The 23,586-nt window shown below is 38.4% G+C and overlaps 2 protein-coding genes across 2 annotated transcripts in view; one reads left to right on the forward strand and one right to left on the reverse strand.

Annotated features, from left to right (window-relative positions):
* The window catches only part of LOC150076204 (uncharacterized), a 36,630-nt gene extending 26,287 nt beyond the window's left edge, over positions 1–10,343 (forward strand). The window contains exons 5-7 of the mRNA XM_090387285.1: positions 720–764; positions 9,719–9,829; positions 10,281–10,343. Of these exons, the coding sequence (XP_090243411.1) occupies positions 720–764; positions 9,719–9,829; positions 10,281–10,343 (219 nt within the window). The remainder of the gene's footprint in view (positions 1–719; positions 765–9,718; positions 9,830–10,280) is intronic.
* Positions 10,344–14,964: 4,621 nt separating this feature from the next.
* LOC150076205 (uncharacterized) overlaps positions 14,965–23,586 on the reverse strand; it is a 33,563-nt gene continuing 24,941 nt past the window's right edge. The window contains exons 5-6 of the mRNA XM_090387009.1: positions 20,170–20,214; positions 14,965–15,036 (exon numbers count right to left, since the gene is read on the reverse strand). Coding sequence (XP_090243135.1) covers positions 14,974–15,036; positions 20,170–20,214 — 108 coding nt within the window. The 3' untranslated portion in view covers positions 14,965–14,973. The remainder of the gene's footprint in view (positions 15,037–20,169; positions 20,215–23,586) is intronic.

A 23,586-nucleotide genomic window follows, 5' to 3' on the forward strand; every position in this document is an offset into this window, starting at 1 on the left:
GCCAAATCCTGTTTCTGAGTATTCGTGTTTGAGTATTATTTAGAGAATTATCCTTATAATATTGTTCTATTGTCCTTCCAGGCGCCGTCTCTGCTTCCAGAGAGCCTAGGCGATCGCCTGGTTCACCTGTACCTCGGGCCGGTCCTGATAGTACTATAATACTTTAAACAACTTTATTATGAACAATAAGGATACTTTGTTTGTTTTTATTCTTTTAGGTGAACACCAGATAAGCTTTATGGTACGCTTTCTAAAACTCGACACCTTTTTAAATCTTTTTAAAATTATTTTTAAAAGGCTCGGCCTTTTTAAAATTTCTGGATTTTAGCGAGACATACCTCATGGTTGAGCAGTTTTGGAGAAGCATATTTCAAGAAATATTAAGCACTAACAAGGAACTTATTTGCATCTGTAAGCGTTTTTTAAATTATTTCTTTTATTTTTTGTAAATTGTGCGGGATTTTAAAGAATTGTTATGTGCCAGATTGTACAGTGTTTTCTGTACACATTAATCCCATTATTACAAAATTTGCAGGAAATATCTTTACAGATATTACATTAATTTTTGAAAATTCACTCATGGAAGGGTTAATTATTATCAGAGAAAATTAACTAACTGGCTGACCATAAAACAAAACTGTAATGTTTCATATGGATGTATTGTTATTACTGGAGATGTTTGTGATCCCCCGTTTAACTTATTTCTTTTTTCATTCCAGCCAACCTTAACCACAGAAGAAAGAGAAAAATTTGAGAAAGTCAGAGTAAGTAAACGATGCAATTTCTGAAGTGAAGGTCCTTATTTTATTAGTTTCGGCCCATCAGACTGTCACAGAAAATTTCTCATTTAAGCCAAGCCGAGCTTGCTACCTGGGAGTCTAAACGCTGTTGGAACTCAGGTGGCACTCAAGTCAAGTGGACCTGATTTTGGTAATGTCCGGTACCTCTATGACAGCCAAATCCTCTGCTTGTACCTTCACGATGGTGGGACTGTTAATAATCCTGGCTATAACTCGCATGTGCAAGTTTTCAAATACGGCATCTAACATACTAGAGCTGACCACCCAGGAGTGAACCAACGTAAGAAGGGGTTCAGGTGTGGCGGCCACACCACACGAAGGAATGCCATCCCTCTGTGTTACCAGGCAATACTAGGTGGTAGATGACTCTCATCAACCACTGCAATACTACCACTTTGCTTATTGGAGGCTTGAAGTGGTGAAACCTATTATTTAGTCTCCTGAGTAAAGCTTCGCCATTTCCCCCATCTCTTCCATCATGCTGTATGATTGATGTCTTTTGAGGTGATGATGATGGATTTAATGGCGAGATCTAATGTTCCTTACGTTTCGAGGGTACAGCTCTAAAACGGTGTTCGCAGACCGACCGCTAGATCGTCCACCGGACAAAACCTATTTGTAAATCTCTAGGGGCTTCCGGATCAGCTGGTGTATAAATTGCTGCTACTCTGCCAGATAGTAACTGGAGGAAGTGAAAGTAGTCTGTATGCGGGGTGCATTGTCAAGATCGCGTTATGTTAAGGAGCTAGATATATTCTTGCCATGTGTACACCATATCCAAAAAATTTCATTACTTCATACAGAATGCCCTCACCACCTTTTCTTTCAACTGAATGCATCATCAGTTGTCCTACCAATAGAACATCCTTACCTGCGAAAAGATCTAAACCTCTCAAAGACTTCCTCGTTCATTTTACAAATATACATGATCTCGATTCTAATCTCAATAATGTCCATATCCATTTACAGTCTACCAAACCCCATGTACGTTTTCTGACAGAATCCCAGTTATCGTTTGATTTAACCACTGACTCATATTATTTGTCTGATTTATATTATTCACTGTATGATACCTTAAGCTTCAAAGGTGGCACTGTGGGGGTTTATCTTTTCTTCTTTTATTAATTTAATATTAATATTAAATATCTTATACTTGTTTTGTTCCCTAATAAATATATAGACCCATTGTCTATATCCTCACTTACACATCTGTCTTTGGATTCACAGGAGAATACAGGTTCGAGGGAACTTCTCAATTATGTATAATTCCCTTCGGTAAGGCTGAGTGTTCAAGAATAACAAACTCACTAATTAATAAATAACATAGTTTATTTACATATATATATATACAACATGATAAAGTGATCAAAACTCAGGCACATACTAATATTATTCAAATTTGCCTATGTAGTATCAGATATATATGCAATTTAATACATTGGGTTATTTACTAGAAGGGTTATTTCATCCTACACAACATAATTAATATCCTTACAGAAAACTGCTATAGTTTCTTCTTTCTTCACACATCATCAATAAATACTCAAGAGGTTTAGTTAATACCTTTTCTCCTATGTAAGTCAAAATCTTACTTTATAAATTGATTTAGGAATTTCACTCTTAACTTTTGATTTATTTAGTGCCCCTTTTATCTTGGGGAATATAATTTCACAAACTTTCTCTAATCAAGATAAATCGTACATTTGACCTCAATTTCTGGACTAATGCTTGTCCAAAGGGTTATCTACATTCAGAAGACTATTCTTTTCTCTGTATTTCTCTACCCTTCCCTTCCAAAATATATCATACATATATGTTAGACAATAACTAATAACAAATATCAAATTTCTCTCCTTTACTTTTCTACATATGTCTAATCATACATTAATCAAAACCATAACTATCATCTGACTTATCCCTATATTTATGTATACATATTTATCGTTTTTGTACATCCTTCCCTTAGTATCTTACTAAACTTCTACTAATCCGATATTAGGGTTCCTACAGTCCTTTATGCGTAAGGGAGAATACTATATAACTAGTCACTTACTTAATTTTACGAATCGGACTTTTCTGTTTTGGGGACTTCTGCTTCTTGTTTGGGACTGGCATCATCGTTGGCCAGGCATTCATCTAAGGGCTTCCAGGGAAATTTCGTGCTGGTTCCAGTTCTACTACTCTGATAAAACTCACTGTTCCATCTGGTCTGGGCTGGCTCTTTGACGTACGGTCCTATTCCGTCGTTACAAGGACAGTAATCTTTCCTTCTGCGGCCTTTCTCCACCTGATCGGGCTACTAATTCCGCTTACGACTTTGTCCACCTTTTTAAAACTCATTCACAAGGAGAAAGCTCACAGGGTGTTTCCCTCGCTTCCCCGCCCCACCTTTTAAGAAACTCATTCACAAGGAGAAAACTCACAGGGAATCTCTCACTAACTCCGACAAATATCTCAACTTTGTCTACCTGCTTACTCATATTAACTAACTCCGACAAATATCTCAAATTGTCTCACACTAAACCATTTTTACCAACACCGACAAAACTCAACTCTGTGTTTTTTTCTCTCCCCTGGTTCCCTCATTTTGTTCATCTCAATTCTGTACCGCCCCTAATTCACGCTCGCCCTAGTTCCGGGTCTTAACCAATCTTCTCATTTTATCAAACCTTTCTTTCTGTTCTATTTCCCCATGTATTCTTTCCCAAGCTGTCCCTTCAGTGTTCGATCCAACCTCTCATTTTAATAAATTTGTAAATTTCTCAGGCTGCCTGCGTCTTTGAAGTCCGTCGCCATTTCCGCAATCCCAGGTTCACTTAGCACCTTTTCTTCATAAGATCCACAAAGCTTGCCATTACCGACAGCTAGACGCCAGTCTTAATAAAAATACGAGAATTTGTCATGTATTTACTTCTCGTCCCGTCTCCAGGTGTTACCGATCAAAGGAATGTTCCGACAATCTCAGCCCTCTGCCCTATTGTTCTTTCAGAGCCACCAATTTTTCACACTTATACACCAACAGCCGCTGCTACCTGTTCCCGTTGTTTTGTTGTTTTGGTTTATTCCCGTGTACTCGGAGCTGAAGTGTAACCCATCTGTTACTAGTCTTTCCTTTGTTTACTCCTCCCTTCTTGTTCCTTGTCTAATTTAATCCCTGGCGAGTGATTCATTATCTTAAATAATATTTGTGACTGGTAAGGTTTCACCGTCCCATACTGTCATGCCAGAAGCTTTACTTTTAATTAATCTCTCCTGTGTATGAAATATTTTACTTGTAAGATTTTATATCTTACAGTACTTTTGCATGCATATGTCTGTTCTGATATTCCCTGTCATAGACTTAGTAATTTTAAATGTCATCTTTTCGATGTTCTCTGGCTTAAAATCTCTCTCTCTCTCTCTCTCTCTCTCTCTCTCTCTCTCTCTCTCTCTCTCTCTCTCTCTCTCTCTCTCTCTCTCTCTCTCATTCTGTCAAATTTATCCGTTGATTCCATCGTTCTCCTAACTCTAATCATGATTTCTCACTCTTTGACTTCCTCTCTTTTAAACTTGACTTTCTCCAGTCTAACTTTCTTAACAGTGAGGTGATAGTAATGTTCACAGCTCTAGCTGCCTTCCGTTTTTTAGTGACACGGACCAGACTGGTCGAGATGCTGAGGCTTTTACAGTTACTAATGATTGCACAGGTTGTTAATTTATCAGTAGACCTCCAAACAATCCTAATCACACAGTCAACAAAAGCGTCATTTTTATCTCACAAACACCTTTCTAAATACAGTGTCGAGGTGAGTGGTGCTCTAGGCACCTCAGATGACTACATGGTGATAGTCTCTTCTCTAATGGAGTCTTTATCTTGTGGCCATTCTTAACCTCGTGTTGTTTGGCATTACAAGAATGCAAAATGGAATGATCTGCGAGATTTATTTTCTTCTTTTCCTTGGTCAGATTACTGTTTCAAATGTTCTGATGTCAACGTTTGTTCAGATCGTTTCAGTGAAACTATCTTTGCAAGGAGTCTGCGCGGGTAGCACAGTGGTATCGTCACCGTCCTCCCCACTACGGGTGGAAAAGGCCTGGGTTCGAATCCCATCGATGACGCGAGGAACTTTAATGGACTTTTTTCACTCCGTGGCTGAGTTAGTCGGCTTCAGGCGTAGATAGCAAGGTTTTTCTCCCCAGTAACTAGGGTTTTTTCGTCCAGCAAAACAGGCAAATCAACCATAGAACATACGCAATTTACAGACGCAAATACAGGTTAATGTATTTAATTACGGGTAACCCTAAAATAATAATAATATCCTTGCAGGGAGTCTGCGCGATAGTACTGTGGTGTTATCACCGTTCTTCCCACACCGGGCAGAAAAGGCCCGCCTTCGAATCCCGTCACTGACACGAGGAACTTTTATGGGCTTTTCTCACTCCGTGGCTGAGTTAGTTGATCTCAGGAGTAGACAGCAAGGTTTCCCTCCTGGCAACTGGGGTTTTTCGTCCAGCAAAACAGGAAAATCGACCATAGAACACACGCAATTTACAGACATAACACACAATGTGCGGCAGATGAATAAAAATATTCGAGTGGCCTAATATGATGATTTTTATTCTTGCAGGGATTCTACACTCCACTTTAAAATTTCATCCTTTTTCAAAACCTAGGTTTTCCAATTAATGTTATAAAGCTGTTTAAGACAAGAACGTTGCATATTGTAATTGGCTTGAATCCTAATCTTTAGGTTAATTTTCTGCCTACACTAAAACTCGCAACAATTGTAAAGCAATTATTAATCAGTCCAAACTAGATTCCGAACAGGCTAAGAGTAGAAAAATTGCTTCTTGTCCAAATTGGTATTCGAGAAATTCTGCTCTCTTGTCAAAAAGTATTGGCCGTAACTTTTGCCCATCTCTGTTCCCACTTCTGTCAAAACCAGATGGTTCTATTGCCACGTCCTATAAACCACCTCCCACCATTACTAGTGCGCTACATTCAATGCCTCCTATTGTCAGCGTTCCGTCAATAGGATGTCAAAATGATTTGACGAATCTTGGTACTAAGAAAGCTGCAGGCCTTGATGGTATTTCTCCAGTTGTTCTCAAAACTTGTGCTCTTGAGCTTACTCCTGTTCTGTGTCGCTTTTTTCACTTTCTTTTTCCAGAAGTGTTTTTCCTTTTTCTTGGAAATTTGTTCATAGCCAGCCAGTTGTTAAAAAGCTTGACAAATCCCTCCCATTCAATTATTGTCCCATTGCTCTCACTTGTACTCTTTCTAAAGTAATGGAGAAATTAATTAACCGCCAACGTTTATCTAGAAACGTTACAGCTGATCAACGATAGCCAGTATGGATTCCGTCAGTGTAGATCCACAGTGATATTCAGGCTTATGAATATCACAGTCTGCACGGGTAGCACAGTAGTATTGCACCGTCCACCCCCACACCGGGTGGAAAAGGCGCGGGTTCGAATTCCGTCGATGAGACGAGGAACTTTAATGGGCTTTTTTCATTCCATGGCTGAGTTAGTCAGTCTCAAGCGTAGATAGCAAGGTCCTAATCCACAGCACAGCGAGTACTCAACCATCTCTCTACCTGGACAACAATCAACAAATTGCAAATTAACCCTGCCAAAACTAAGATGATGGTGTTTAAAAACCGACTCGACTTACGAAGGCCCCCCCCCCCAAGTCAAAATCAATGGAACCCAGCTAACCTTCATAGAACAGACAAAAGTCCTGGGATTAGTAATAGGTAACCGCCTGTCTTTCTTCCCCCATCTACAGCATCTGAGTTCCAAGACTAAAAAGTTCTCCGCCGCAGTTATACGGATCTCAAGAAGTGAGTGGGGACTATCAAAACGAACCCTTCTTCTTTATTATAAAGCTGTCTTTCTCCCAATAGTAACCTACGCTGCCGGGGCGTGGTTTCACAGAGTTTCCATCATTAAGATGAAAGAAAAGCTAAACTCTATACAAAGAGCTATGTTTCTGGCGACCCATCGAATCCGCCGTACAGTTTCTACAGTAGCTCTCCAAGTTATAGCAGGCACTCTCCCTCTCGACCTTTATACAATCTACAAGGGGATCTGCTATCGAATTAAAAAAGGTATTCCGGCAACGATCCTAGATATAGAACTCTCACTAACTACGGATATAAAGCAGGAGAAATCTCGATGTCTCAATAAACTCTTCAATGTATGGCAGACCAGATGGGATTCTTCTACTGTAGGGGTTGTAACTCGGAGTTTTCTTCCGGAGGTAACCTTTGCAACCACTAAAAAGAACGCCCGATGGTTCTCCCTCAGACTCGAATCTTCCTTTCTCATTACCGGACACGATTCTCTAAATGAGAAATTGCATACACTGACTGACACTTCCTACTGCTTTTGCGGACAAAGTGAAAGTTGGAAACACTTGCTTCTGGAGTGTGTACATTACAACGACATCAGAAACCGTCTCCAGAATAAGATCCAGGATTCCCCCCCCAGCCGATCTGCATCAACTGATATGTACCCAGAACAATCTCGAAGCCTTCCAGACCTTTGCAGCTGAGGTATTTGCCTGGAGGAGGACACTTGATCGCCAGTCACCGACGTGGAAATCCCGATCATTAACAATGCCACTGCCAACTGAAAGTCACTTCTTCTATTGACTGTTACTTCAGTGCAATTTTTTTTTTTTTTTTTTTTTTAACCGGCATTCTGCACTGTTTCCGGGTCCTACCCTGGTACTAGAAGCAGCCTTGGCTCACGTTTTCTTCTTTCTCACTCTGTGTAGGATAGATATCCACTCTCCCATTTTTTTATTTTTTTTTATTACTCTCTCTCTGCTGGCACCCGACTTACATCTTCCTCTTCACTGTAGCCAGGGTATAGGATTAAAATTATTTATTTCTTTTCATTTACTTAACTTCATTTTTTTTTTTTCACTCGCGCTCTGTTCTGACACCTGGGATTTGGACTGTCACTGGTGCCAGACAGCACTCTCTTTCCTTTTTTATCACAGGGAATTTATTTATTTATTTTTATTTTTATTTTATTATTTTTTTATTATTATTTATTTATTATTATGTTTTATTTATTTATTTTATTTATTCATTTTATTATTATTATTATTATATATATTTTTTCCCCTCTCTGGAGTGGGCTCCGAGAGAAATCTGGCTCACCTTTTAGCAACATCAGGTGGTTCAGAGTCTCGTATCGAGACATTACGTGCTCAACTGGGACTGGCCCACCTTCCCGTGGTGTGGACGAGTACCCAGAATCATCTGTCCAGGTGACTGATGCTTCTGGGTAGCCAAGAGGCCAGAACAGAACAACAGAACACACACATAATACACACAAACCTACGTCACACACATCTGGCCAGTTTGTAGTGATACTGATCTTCACAGAGATACGAGGCGGAGATGAACTCACGTTCTAGGAGCCGCCTTTTACAAAAACACATGTCCATGTCCACACAAAGGTCCTCACCCCCAGAAACTAGGGATTTTTTTCACGAAAACTGGCAAATTGACCAGATAACACGCAATTTACAGACACAAATACGGGTTTATGTAACGAATTACGGGTGATACTAATAAATAATTTGATTTTTGGCTTATGTTACTTATCTGTGGGCAAATTAAATGAAAAAAAGTTTGGTGAAACTCAAACAGTTGCTTTTGACATAAAGGTCTTCTAAATAAGCTGTTGTTTGGTTTTTAGGAGCATTAGCAACTAAGGCCTTATTGCTCCGGGAATATGCGGTGGTCATTCCCTTGACCTTTCCGCATCCTCCGTATTTGGTGGTGACGGGCTTGAACCCCGGTATAATCAAGAAGCGTGTACTACGCACTGCTGCTCCTTCCCACCTGGCTACGGAGATGCCTCTTCTAAATAAGCTTCCATAATATGTTTCAGAACTGTTTTTTGCAATTGGGTATCCAGTTTTCTCTCTGACCGGTCACTGTGGTTATGGTAGATGGCTGTCTTCTAACATCTCCACTAATGCTAGTGTTTAGCAAGGTTCAGTTCTTTCTCCCACTCTTTTCCTCTTGTATATTAATGACCTTCTTCCATTGACCATAAATGCTATCCATAGTTGTTCTGATAATAGCACATTGCATTCCGTCTTCCAGTTTGAGAAACCTTTTTCTGTACAAACGACTTCAATTTTTCGAATTTCCACTACCAATTCCTTAAATATTGATCTCCAGGTACACTGGATAATTACTCCAGTAATTATCCAGTGGAACAAAGATAACTTAATTGATTTCAATCCTCCCAAAGCTCAGTCCTATGCGTATCTTGGAAGCTACTGATTTATAGACAAGATCATATAAAATATTGCTTCCTCTTCACCTAAAAAACTTGGTTTTCTGTTTCTATGGGCGTTTATTTTCTTCCAAATAGCTGTTCACTGTGTACAAATTGCAAATCCGCCCTACCATGGAATATTTTTCCCATATCTGAGGCGGTGCGGCAAAACCTCTCTCAAGCTTCTAGATTTCATTCATAAGAGGGCAGTTAGGTTAACTAATGACTCCTCTCTAACAGTCTCTCCACTCTCTGTCTCATAGACGTTCTGTTTCTGTTGCATATCTTTTTTTATAGATACTTCCATGGGCACTGTTCTTCTGAATTGGCTTCTATAATTTCCTCTCTCTTTTCCAATGCAGTCCGAACTCTTGTCTCAACTAGTCAACAACCAATCAAAATTCGTGTCCAGTTGGGTAAACAGATTTTTAATTCACAGAAAAAAAAGGGCAACTATTTACTATGCTACACATATAAAAAAAAAAGAGGTTTATAGAAAAAATATGTCTTCATTCTGCCTTCACAGTGTTAAATTTTACTCCATTGAGTCGGACACATGTTTGTATTGAAGCGCATTATTTCTGGTACATTTACGTGCATACTGTGTTTTAATTCATTCAAATTTTTAGGTCGTCCTCTATGCATGTGTTTTTAGGTACACCTACAAATATAAATTTAGCGGAGTGCAGTCGAAATACTTTAGGGAACCACCCTTTAATATTCGCTGGCCATCTACCCGAGTAGGTAAAATAAATTAACCGCTATTTCATTTTTTTTTTCACAATCCCTGTAAAATATATTGGAGCACCGTCATGAATACTGCAATCATTTACGAACTTTCTCTCAGAGTTAAGTCATTCAGGTAAGATAATGAAATTTCTTTCAACGTGGTTAGGTACATCTCCATTAATTTAAGGGACAAAAAAAAAAATAAATTAAAAATCAAATACGTAATTTCAGAACCTTTACCAAAGGACTGGTATAGAGTCAGGAATTCGACATGTTTTTTAAAGGTAATTATCCCAGTGTAACAATGAATTTATTGTATTTATCTCTTAATAAATGCCATTATTTTGGCGATAAATCATCCATAACTGTTTAGGACAAAAATCAGTGCATAGAATTTGGTTGTGTGTTATAAAGTACGTACATTGCTTTTATAAATAAAAAATAAATTCTGTTTTGTTGCAGCTACGTGCAATGGCAATTATTTTGAAGTGCATGGATGAATCTGAGGAAGAGCAAGACGAATAATAGTACTACTGGATCCAATGATGATTGGATTTATTTCGAAACAAATTCATTCTTATAATTACCAAGTATCTCTAATAAAACTGAATCATTGAGTGCTGCTTTATTTCCTTTATTTCACCAAACTTAATTAAACTTGGGTAAAATATTTTTCCTTCATAAATCACATTGTACTAATGAAATGCCTATTCACACTGATAAACATCGGTTTACTTTGAAGAAAGGGGACGCTACCAATTTAAGACGTTACACGACGTCTGTCAACTGGGCAGTTAGCACAGGAATGATAAACACATTAGAAATATGGAATAGTTTTGAATCAATAGCCAGAGAAGCCATTAATTCATATATATTCATAATACATCCCATATAAATAAAACACAAGAAGGATGCCAATATGAAGTACAAAGCTGACCAAAGCAATGGATCAGAAAATATCGGATGGGAAAGTTGGAGCGATTCAAAATACTGAAGCGTATAATTACATTAATGAAGTAATCTTCATTGTACGTAGAGGTACTATACAATGTATCCATCACCATGCATGCTGCCAGGGGTTTCACATGGATAAATATAATAAGATACAGTAAGAAGATAACAACAAAATAATAACAATGTTTATAACAAAATATTAAAATTGAATAAATGAAGTCCAATCCAGGAACAGATACTATGTGAACCACTTCTCCATACATCTAGATTACAGGAATTCGTGGTTCACAGAATAGAGTGAAACAGATCGAGTTTTCAAATTCGTTCCCCTACTGGGTGGAGAGCCGATCACATGCTTTTGTTAGGATCCTTCTCCTGTACTGCTTTTCGCAGGCAAACCGGTTCAGATCAACGTCCAGCGAATGTATAATCGTCAACATTTGTGTGGGAAGAAATCTTTCATTCGTGTGCAGTCACGCATGGGTCGAGCACAACTGTGGCTTTACTCTCAGCGCGAGAGGAGGAACTCTCCAGCAGATGAAGTCCCAGATGTTGGGGACGGAGATCTTTCCCTTCAGCATTTTCACAGTGAAGGTTAGGCATCTCTGTTCCATCTTCACAAGCAATCGTTCCAGACCGAGAGCCTTGGCCATCGCAGTAGTACGCTACTGTGGAGATAACTGAGACTTCCATGTGACCAAAACTTGGCTGCATATCGTGGCTTTGGCGTAGTTTTGGTCGAACCACCCCAAATTTCTGCTTGGTACAGGATGCGTTGGAAGATGGCGATCTGGATGTACCTCTTGGTAGTACATGGGTTTGTGGCGTATAGAAGGTGCTATTTCGCCATCCAGTGATTGTGGCACATTTGAAGGCGCAGATGTTCAAGTCAGTAGTTGAATCGTAACTTTGTGCTGAAGTCACTCCGACGTCACGATGTTTTGGTACACTTCTGATGACGTCACCGTCCTCCCCTCCCCGGTTCAAATTCCTTAGATGATGCGAGGAACTTTAATGGGCTTTTTTATTCAGTGGCTGAGTTAGTCGGTCTCAGGGGTAGATAGCAAGGTTTCTCCCCCCCCTTGAAACTCGGGTTTTTCGTCCAGCAAAACAGGCAAATCAACCAGAAAATGCACGCAATTTACAGACATAAGACACATAGCAAAAATAATAGTTTAGTACACTTTTGATGATTTTCCCTCCATGCGTAGGCTGACTGATTGTCGGCTCGGGCTTCAATGAAAAGACCATGCATGCGGACTTGTCTGGATTAATCTTCACACCAATGAATTTCAGGTAGTTTCTAATTGCGTAAGGCTGTTGTTAATTGCACGTTGTCCGAAGGCTTTATTGTGGTTAACATCTTTGAATCGTCCGATATTATGTCGGTTCTATTGTTTACTAGAGGGGCACTGATAGCGACATCAGGAATTTGAGCAGGTCGCCTTCAGTATTATAGAAGAATTGGAGATGTTTTAGGAGTGTGGAAATGTTGACACTGTCAAACGCCGCTTCCAATTCCAGGTAGGTTATCATTACTTCAGAACTTTCTTCGAATGCAGTGACATTATAGTTGATTATCGTTTGGAGGTTACTAACAGATCATTGATCTGTTAGTCAGTGCATAATGTATCTGAGAAAGTTTTTGAGGTAGAATGTGACTAGTCAGCGTTGTGGGCATTGTCTTCTCTAGCAGTTTGAGGAGGCATTAGAACTGATTGATTAGTCTTAAGTGCTTGGCTGTGGTGGGGGTATTGAACTTTTGTAGCGGCCTTATAGTGTAGATATTCCACACTGATGGGAAGAATTCTCCATTCAGTATATTAAATTTAAGTGTTTAAGATTAAGTGTTTGAGCCCGTCCGTTGATAATTGACGGCGTGAAACACTTAGTCATTAACTGAGGGATTTTGTCCGCTCCCATAGCGTTCGTTACCAGCATGTCATTGATTACAGTAATAAGTTGATGCTTTGTGATTGCTATCTTAAGGAGCATGTCCCTATGTACGCGGCCATCAGGGATACGACGCACTGCATCAGGATCATGGCCATTTCCGTCAAACCTCGTGATAAAGTTCATCCACAACTCAGGATCAACCTAGTCTGGAAACTCATTACAGTAGTGAGAATGGGCAGGATTTCTTTTGCAGGTGTAGGGTCCATATGCTATTTAACTGCCCTTGGTTTAAGGCGAGTGAAGTGTGCCCTAGTTCTAGAGTATGTTACCCTATCTGTCACTAGGGCCGAATTTTTCCGCCTCTTGTGGAGCAATTGTTTCAGTTTAAAACTCTCGTTGAGCGCGGGTGTCCACCAGCCTCTAGACCGTTCTGAGATGGTAACTTTCCTAGAGGCTGCAAAATTAGATATTAAAGCAATACATGTGTCAAAAGTTCAAAGCCCAGTTCCGCATCGCAAGCCTCCAATACTAGCCAAGGGATGGCTGTCGCAGCGGCGAGGCATTTGTCTGCGTCCAACTCCTTTGGTCTCATAATGCACTTGGTGTGCACTTTCCCATCAACATTTAAGTCTGGTGCTGGCAGGTCAAGAAGGAGTCTGCGCGGTAGCACAGTGGTATTGTCACCATCCTCCTCACACCGGGTGGAAAAGGCCCAGGTTCGAATCCCGTCGATGATGCGAGGAACTTTAATGGGCTTTTTTCACTCCGTGGCTGAGCTAGTCGGTCTCAGGTGTAGATAGCAAGGTTTTCCCCCCAGAAACTAGGGTTGCTCGTCCAGCAAAACAGACAAATCGAACATAGAACACACGCAATTAACAGATAAGACACACAGCACGGCAGATGAATTTAAATATTCGAGTGGCCTCATAATAGTTTTAGTAGCTAGGTGAAGGAGGCTCACTAAGGGTACGTGATCTGAGTCGAATCTGTTTCTGGTGTGTGGTCAATGATACATGGATTTCAGGCAAACATAAGATCCAACAAGTTCTTCCCTCTCGTGGGGAAGTCATGGATTTGGTGTATACCGATAGTGGCGAAACTGTTTACATTCTCGCATGGGGATTGAACAGTTAAGGGGAAAATATCAAAGTCTCTGCAAATCAGGTGGACGGCTGATGAGTGGAAGCCTTGAATAAACCAGGTGGTTACTTCGTCAATGGTTTCTGCATCTGATCCTGGTGATATATGAATTACTGCAATATTAATGCGGGTGCTATTGAATACGCAAGTTACTAAGAGGCCTTCGAAGTGAGCAGAACTGCACCAAACATGAATTACACCTTCACTTGAGGGTCTTACAGAAAAGTGCTACTCCACCACCTTCACTTGAAGGTGGCGGAGTGGCACTTTGGAGTGGTGCCTAACCGTAGTGTAGACTGCAGCAGTGGAACATATGGAAGTCTCCTCTCCTTCTTCCAGCCACGTTTCTCTAAGGCAAATTACCTCATCGCTTCGTGACAGTAGTAGCTGTTCCAGCGTTTCCAGCTTATTGCGTATACTACCCACATTTTGGTAAAATAACTTAAAGATAGAAGATAGTAGGCCGTGAAATTTTTTCCGTATCACTTTTTAAGTGGCTTTGAGCAGAGGAATGGCAGTTGGTGATAAACTTTCTGGTGAGATTATCTCGGAAACAGTAATCTTGCAGGAGTTTTCACGTGCGACTGTCTCGAGTGGATGGACATTGGTCCAATAACCAAATGACATCCAGCTAACGGGGATCGGAAACAGCTTGTTGATTCGAGTAGCCAACGGATTATGGCAAGACTTTTGCAGGTTAAGAAAGCGACAATCAGTCAAATAACAACTCGACACATCAGTTGCAACCAAACAGGCAAATCAGAACATACAATTCGTCATGTTTTTCGAAGATGGAGTATCGCAGCCGATGACCGAAGAGATTTCACTTATTGCCAGTACATAAGTTAAAGTTATGCTGTCCATTCTTGCAATACAATATTTAAAATGTAAATATGAATCACCCTGATACGAAAATTCTTTCTTTTTAAGTCCACTCGCAATAATGCAGTTGTATCTGGTTTGTGAATGCTGACAAAGACACTCATGGCTTAATATATTAATATTTTATTACTTTTTATAATCAAGGTTCTATTGAAAACACAGCTTAGTGAAATATTTTGTAACAGATCAGATTTTCCTTTAGAATGAAATTCACAAAGCAAAATATTTTATTTATAGTATAGAAACTTAAATGCTGTTTTAATAAAGTTTTCTTTTCAATTCTTCATTCATCATTAAATTCTTCTGGAAAGCCCATGCATCTCATGGTTATTGGCATCAACTTAGTCTAGAGAAAAAGTGAGAATTTGGAACGTATTAGTAGAAGTAATAAATTAATTACACTAAGTTTTTTTTAATTTAAACACCATATCTAAAAAACAAAACAAAAAAACATGCATATTTTTGAATTAAAATCCACCGAAAGGTTGTCATGCAACATTCCAAAAAGTTTCTGAATATTAAATTGTGTTGAACGGCTGCACAAGGGTAGATAAATTGGCTTCAGAATGCTCTGGTCGATTTGCCTTCTCTGCTAAAAAATTATGTCAAAGTTACAGTTTCATTTTTGTCCCTTTTTACGATTTTAGGATGCAAATATTCTCTTGTTGAATTGTAAAAGATCATTCACAATTCCACTTCCAAATACGTTCGTCCATTGTTATAGAATGCAAGGGCCCTTTAGATTCCTTTAGTTGGGAAAGCGCTCTTCATTGTCTTAGGGAGGCATGCAGTCCGTGACAGCTGTATTTTTTTTGCCAAGTGGCTACTTGGTTGATCGTTCTGTTTCAAGAACTGTCAATGGCGTTCTCCTTCAAGGGCCATCCTAGTCAGTGGTAATTCGCAAGCTAAACTCGAACTGCACCTGGTCACCATAACAGGTAGCCTTATTCCTTGATCTTCTGAAAACAAGTAGAAAATATTTCCTTCAAAGAAAAATTGTAATTAAAAACTTCCGATTGTTAAATTACCTGGAAAAACATTTAATGGTAATTCCAACCACATATCTAGTGGTGCTCGCTGATTTTCTCTTTTGTTTCAGACTTCATGTTAAATACTTAGCACAAAAAATTAATATCCATGCTCACCATTATCATTTGTGAGAGCTGGGGCCTAATTATAACGTCTTGAAGTCTGCTTTAAAAATCTTAAGTTCCTGCCGCTTTTCGGTTTAATAGAGCTAAACTTCTCATCTTTCAAGGAAAATTGGCATCTACATAATTTTTTCTGTCCTTTGATTACGCCCTAGAAATCTACCAGACTTATGCAGTGTTCCATGGGTCAAGCACAACTGTGGCATTGCTCTCAGCGCACGAGGAGGAACTCTCCAGTGGATCACGTCCCAGACATTGGGGGGAAGATCTTTCCTGTTCGTATTTTCACAGTGAAAGTTAAGCGTCTTCTCTCTCATGTTCCATACCGAAAATCGTTTCATACCTTTTCGTTTCTAATCAACCACCTTAAAAAGAAAACATCTTTCCTAGCTTCATTACATTGAGAAAGAGCAATTTTAATTTCATCCTCACTGAAAAGAGGATACCTATGAAAAGTGTGTACAAACAGATAATCTGCAATACAGGGTGGATGAATTAAGTTTTGAAACCCATACGCTTTCAAAGAAGCATTTGCAATTGACGATCCTTAAATCGGTCTATATTCAGTGGGATCATAGCATCATCGAAAACACTCTTGATTTTTCTTTTATGGAATCAATCAATAAACTTCAGAGACTGCATTGTTTTGAGGAATATTACTAAAAAGAAGAATCCTCTAAATGCAGGAAATATATTGGCATGACATCCCAATGAATAATATGAAACAATTTGCAGTTTGACGAAAAATTGTAAATTTTCTCATTTTTATAATAAACATCTCGTAAATGGATTGTTGAAAGTAAATGTAAACCATGCACCATCTTGATGTATGAGTCGGGATCCATAAATATTCGAGACCTATAAAATTCTTTGTGCTTCGCCAAGAACTTTATAGATCTCGAATATTAACTTTTAAGTTGGAAGAACATGATTATTGGCATGTCCTTTAACCTACGAACGAAATGTAGGGCTCTATTATACGTTAATTGAGATGGCATCTTCTGGAAGCAAGAAATGGCATCAAGAATCATCCATACGTTTGCACAATTCCTCATTGGGAGAATGGTTGGTCCAAGCGTTGCGAACATTATAGAGATGGTCTAAAAATAGTTGCGAGAAATCAAATTGACCCTTCTTTGCCATTGCGCTTTGTTCTCAACAACCGCAACAATTTATAGAACATGTTCCTTTCGAGCAGAATAGTGTTCTTCAATCTATTGGACATTGATCCAGGAAAATTCAGTGGACAGAAAATAATGAGGCATTTAAATTTTAGTTATGTTTTCTATGCTAATACATACGTATTAAATGACCTATGATCTCGTATTTATGATCTACATCTATCGTTTTATACATTATTGCTTGCATTATTATTTTGGCATATTTATGTTTTACGTGATATTTGAGCATCAGTATCTTGTGTATGTCTGCTCGGAAAACTGCCACGCTGTAACGGTAACAACTTTATGGCTATAGCACCTACGAACGAAATGTGGCAATAGAGTTCCAAGATTATTGCTGTTTTGATCATGTTCGATCAGTTTGAAAATAAAGTAGAAGTGGCATATTGGAGTTTAGATTTCCTTCAACAGATGGTGGTACATCGATTTCTTCAATAATCTGACAAGTTAAAAGTCTCGTAATCTGTCTCGTTAATAGCGTTAAAGTTCCGTGTCATTTTGCAATGGCGCAAACAACAAATATCAAATTTTGTTTTAAACTTGCAAAATCTTCAACAGAAACGTGTGAAATGTTAAAAATTGTCTATGGTGATGAAACATCAAGCCCAACAAATGTGTCTGAAGGAGGATGAGGAGATGAGGTTGGGTGTTTCGGTACGACCCAAAGATGAAGCGTAAGAGCATGCAGTGAACTTCAAAATCACTATCAAGGCCTAAAATGATTCCCTTACAGAATTTCAGGTTCAAGAGGATACTGATCAGGTTTTTCGACAAACAGAGTTGATTTACAAGTAATGCGTTCCGGAAGAGAAGATAGACCCGGTTAAGGCCACAAATTTAAGAGAAACGCAGCGCAGCTGGTTATTGTTGCATGACAATCACCAAACCATTTCGCACTAGTCGTGAAGACATTTCTGACAAAACTTAATAGTACATGTCAACCATCCACCCTATTCTCTAGATCTAGCACCAGCGGACTTCTTCCTCTTTCCCAAGGTGAAAACATCGAAATCCCTCTTCAAAGGAAAAATATATCAATGTTGAGGACATAAAGAAAAAAGGAACTGCAGAACTGAACGTAAACTGTTTCGATGCTTTTATGCCATTTAAAAGCATAATAACTGCATTAAAAAATGCGGTGATTACTGTGAATGAAAATAAAACCATTTTGAGAAATGAAATGTAATCCGCTGTTCTCGTCAAGTTTCCCAAAGTTGTTTAATCCACTTTTTTGTTTTACCTCCTGTATGTTAATGTTTTTCTTCCAATGACGGTAATTCGTACTCCCAATTTTCTCACCTATTTGGGTGTTTTGGAATTACCACACTTCTGACCAATTTTCTGAAATCACAGCCTTCAGAACTTCAAGTCCTTTTTGACAAATATTTTCAGTCTTCTTAGTAGATGCACTCGCATATACAGTGGCGGACAAAAAAACTTCATCACTTGTAAATTTTGCAAATAATGGGTTTTGCGCTGCATTGTGGGTTGCAGAAATGTTCGAAATGGGATATATATCTCTGTGAATGAAATCCAATATAAAATGCGTAATTAATGGAAACATGAGAAATCATGCAAATGGCAATCATGACAACCAAACATAGATTTTATTACATTTACGTGAACACACTGAAATGACAAGTTAACGTAATAGTATTATGCACTGTAAATCAGCAAAGTAAGTCCTCAATATTTTGTGTTCCTTCTCGAGCTGCAATTACAGCTTTGCAACGATTGGGCATAGAGTTAATCAACTTCTGGATATACGGTTGCCCAATTTCGTGTTACCACACCCTTACAGTACTCTCTTGCAGCTGAATCTTACTTGTTCGCTTCTTCTGAGCAATTTTAGACGATATTATGTACCAGAAATTTTCAATAGGGTTCAAATCTGCACTGTTGCCGGGCCTGTCCAGCACTGTAATGCCAGAATTTCTGAGGTATGACTGCACCTTAAGGGAGAAAAATGAGGGAAAACATTGGTATATGTATGTTTTAAGCCTTGTGAGACAAGAAGACAAACTCATCAAATCTAAATAGCATAAAACTTGTAAATTTTGCTGTGTGGCAAGGTGCTGTGAGGCAAACTGTTGAAAAATACAGTTTTGGACCTCTGTGTGGTGATCCCTAATAACGGGTTTCAGGCACTCCTCCAAGATAGCAGTGTAGGTTTCGAATTCACCGTTCTGTTAATAAACTTAATTCGCCCCACCCCTTTACTTGTTATGCATCCCCAGACCATCTGACCGGCGGGGAACTTTACGGTCGGTGTTATGCAGTTAGGACGGTATGCCTCCGATTTTCATCTTCTGACGTATCGCTTCCCATGCAGGTTGAATTTCGATTCGTCAGAAAAGATGATGGTGTCCCATTGCTCTTTTGTCCAAGAAACATGCGTTTTAGCCCAAGCAAGTCGCTTCTTCCTCATTTGTTGGGCCAACAAAGGCTTCTTCTTGGGCCGATAGGTATGCAGACCACATTTAGAAAGCCGTCTTTGGATAGTTCGTGCACTTTTTTCAACACCAGACGCCATCTCAAAGTCCAGATTTAGACCAGGAGCACTAGCATGGCGATTACGAAGGCATAGCCGTTTCAAATATCGATCTTGGGAAGGCGTAGTCGCTCTCTTACGGCCTGATCCAGGTCTTCTCTGCACCTCACCGGTTTCACACTTTAATTTCAGCACCCGGGATACTGTTGACTTGTGGCAGCCTATTTTATGAGCAATAGCACGTGCAGAAAGCCCTTCCTGGAACAGAGCAACAGCTACATTTTTTTCTTGGTGTCAACTAAACATATGGAGCCATGCTTACACCTCCGCAAAACAACAGGATACTAATGAGTGTGTGTACCCTTCCAACGCCGTATTTATAGAACCGGCTGATGCAATCACTGTCTGATGCAATAGAAGCGTTATCTGAAGCAATATCTTTGCTTTGCGGCAAACAAAATGGCTGTAATCAAACAATATCTTATAAGTTTCACTACAAATGTTAATTTTTTTAAGGTGATGCAGTTTTTCTGTCCGCCACTATAGTTCATGCACTCGAATATACTCGAATGATATACAGTAGGTTCCAATAACTTATAATTTTGGGATTTACCATAAAATATAAACTTTTACAATGAATTTGATGATTTACTTACCCTAATTTCTTCAAGCAACATTCGTTCACTGTCATTGCATTCGCTCTATTATTGTGCAAAATAAATAGCATTATAATAGCAGTTTCCAGAATACTACACAAATTATAATCTTGTTATATCAATATTATTTGTATGAGAAATATAATTATAGGGAGTTTATAATTATGATGCAAATAAGGTAAGTTCTGATTTAATTTAAATAATGATTATTGTCAGACATTTCGATTATTTAGATCTGATTTGCCCATAAAAATACAATTTCGCACATTGCATTGACTAATTAAATATTAAATTAAAAACCGACACAGCGGGAACTTCACGATTTCGCATTTCTATGCCTAACTTGGAGAAAATGAAACTGGAAGTTTAAAGGGCAAGGATATTGGCCACGAAATTTTAAATTTCATCACATTTTACGGATTTATTATTGTTGCATTATATTGTAGAATTGCAAGGAGATTTTTCAACGCAATTATTAAAAGTAAAGAAATTTTATACACTGTGTTTTGATTAATTTTCGATCATGGAGACCATTCCTATTTCACAGAATAAAAAAGAAATTGAGTTTATTCTTGTTCCACAGAATAAAGCCCATAAAGCTTGGACTTTTGTTGAACTTAAACACAAATACCTCTATCTACGATTATGCGTGAAATGGATAATAAGTTATTATTATTATTATTATTATTATTATTATTATTATTATTATTGCTCTTGTATTATTTCTCCCTGAATGGGGGTTCCACCTCGTGACGGGTATTGCTGCCAAGTACACAGGGTACTTGTTGCTATGTCTGGTGTTGGTAGAGGAACTCTCTGACTATCCTAGAGGTGCTCAGGATTGCGACTTTCTGGAGTTCCTTGTAGGTGTTCGCTGGGAGACCTATCGCTGCAGGGCTGTTATGTAGGGTCTTTGGCACCGTACCTGTGGTTGACAGGATGATCGAGATGGTCGTTACTTGTTGCATATGCCACATCTCTTTGATCTCCTGTCTTAGGTTCGTGTACTTCCTGATTTTTCCCCATGGGTTTTCTGCAGGTTGCCAGTGTTGGGTACCGCTGTGTCAATCAGATAGGTAGTTTTTTCCTTCTTGTCCACAAGGGTTATGTCCGGTCTGTTGTGCGGGATTGTCCTATCCGTTATTATGGCGCGGTCCCAGTACAGATTGTGGGTTGGGGTCTCTAGTACTGCCTGGGGTTCGTACTTGTAGTACGGTACACTTTCTTCGATCAACTGGTATTTCCTTGCTAGCTTCTGACGTATTACTATTATCACTGCATTTGAGCTCTTAGAGTAAATTGGAAATCTTTGTCATTTGTAAGTTTAATATTCTTTCTTTTGTTGTTTATTTCGTGCTAGTGTATTAACTGAAACGTCTTGTTTTAAAACTGTCTCAACTCCAAAGGTTGACAGATATGAGTCACAATATTTGCAAAAAAAGTAACCTACCGCTGCGCGTGCTAGAGGTGGTATGCCATGGCTGCAACAATGGGTATTATTATCGATGCTCATTGAAAGAAGCAACCTAGAAAGGAATGGCGAAACGAAAGAAACAGCAGTGGAGATGCATAATGTGCAGGAAAGAAGAGAAAGAAGGAAAATGTGATATTTCCTACTCGGCAGAAGAATACCACGATTTGCTGCATACATCAACCGTAGCAAACGAAGACTTAGAGGTTACGGAAAAGCAGGCGAATACCCTAAGTGTAGAGGACATACTAAAGGAGCTATCCAGTAAAATTCATTTGCTGGATTTACTATTAGAAATTGTACCCATAAAGAAACAAATGGAAGACCTGAAGAGGAAGCTGAAGTTATCAAGAAATCAATTTCATTTGTATCTGATTCCTTTGACAAAATGCAAAAAAAAAAAAAAAATTAGTAAACTACAAGGCTCCAACGCTGCAATCAGCAAACGAATTGTGGATCTGGAAGCTTCATTCAAGCAAAATGAGGAAATTCCAATTTATTTAACTTAAGAATTGACTCAACAGAACAACAGCTGTTAGCAAATAAAGTAGAAATAGCAGGATTAACTGGATTAGCAAGGCAAGATCTAGAGCATGTTATACAGCAGCTAGAGTTTGCATTACAACTAGAGCACAATAAAGAAGACGTAGTATATTATTATATACCTAACAGTAAGAAAAAAAATGCTAAGCCTACACTAATCGTAAATCATGTAGTAAAGAAAAAATGGATTAGAAAGGCTTAGAAATGATCTTAGAAATGGATTAGAAAAGATCAGGTATGCTTTTTGAGGACAGTACTCACAGATTTCTAATTCACCCTTACATTTTATAAATAATCCGAATATTAAAGCTCTGATAGTTGACAAAAATCAGTTCTTTCTGGTAGCTCTAAATATCAGGTCATTAAGAAAAAAATTGGTTTAACTTCTTGCAATATATAAATGCAATGAAAGAATTTATTTCACGTATAGTTTTAACAGCGGTTAACATAAAAAGTGATGAAATTTCTAATTATAACATACAAGGTTATGACAAGGTCTATATGTTGATTGATTTGAGAATGGGTGGAGGAATAATAATATACTATAGAATATGCTTTAAGGCAGTACAGGTTTACCACTTAACTCAGTCTTGTGAAAGCTGTTGTTTGAAATTATTAGGAGAAGACCCTGAAAACACATTCATGATTTGTGCTTTTTATAGGCAACCATTAGATTCTATAAACCGTTTTCAAATAGAATTAGATAACACAATTTGGCAGTGGGATGACATACAGGTTGATAAGACTATACTAGTAGGAGATTTTAATATTAATTTACTTACCAATGAATGTGATAATGTGATACTCAAATAATCTGCGATCTTAAACAATTATGGATTTAAACATACCTTATTTGCAATAACTAGGCAACAAAGAATGGAGGGTGATAGAACAGTAAGCTCTTATTTAGATCACCTTATAACAAGTATAAAGTTGAAGTATGCTAATTCTTACACACTATTAAATCAATTTTCAGATCATAGAACATGTATACTAATAGTAGCTATGTACTCAAAGCAATATCCATGTGAAGATATAAGATTAACAAATGTTAGGAAGAAAAATTATTTGTCATCAGGTAAACTGAAACAAAACATAGATAATATGGTAATACAAGAAGAAGCATCTTACACAACAAGTGTAAACGTCTTTTCAAATAAGATAATACAAATAATAAACAATTCGAGGTTTATCATTTGTAATAAATTAATACAGAAAGAAAAGTAAATCACTCAGCTTGCAACATAAATTCTAGGAGTTGGAGAAATAAGTTTAAGAAACCTTGGATGACTAACGAAATAGAAGAATTAATGGTACAAAGGGATAAATACTTCAGGCAGTATAGGAATTGTCCATCAAAGATAGAACATTATCACAATTATAAAACACTTAGAAATTAACCG

Source organism: Mastigoproctus giganteus, chromosome 13 (assembly GCF_048544385.1).
Source record: "Mastigoproctus giganteus isolate SK-2022 chromosome 13, ASM4854438v1, whole genome shotgun sequence".
Classification (NCBI taxonomy): domain Eukaryota; kingdom Metazoa; phylum Arthropoda; class Arachnida; order Uropygi; family Thelyphonidae; genus Mastigoproctus; species Mastigoproctus giganteus.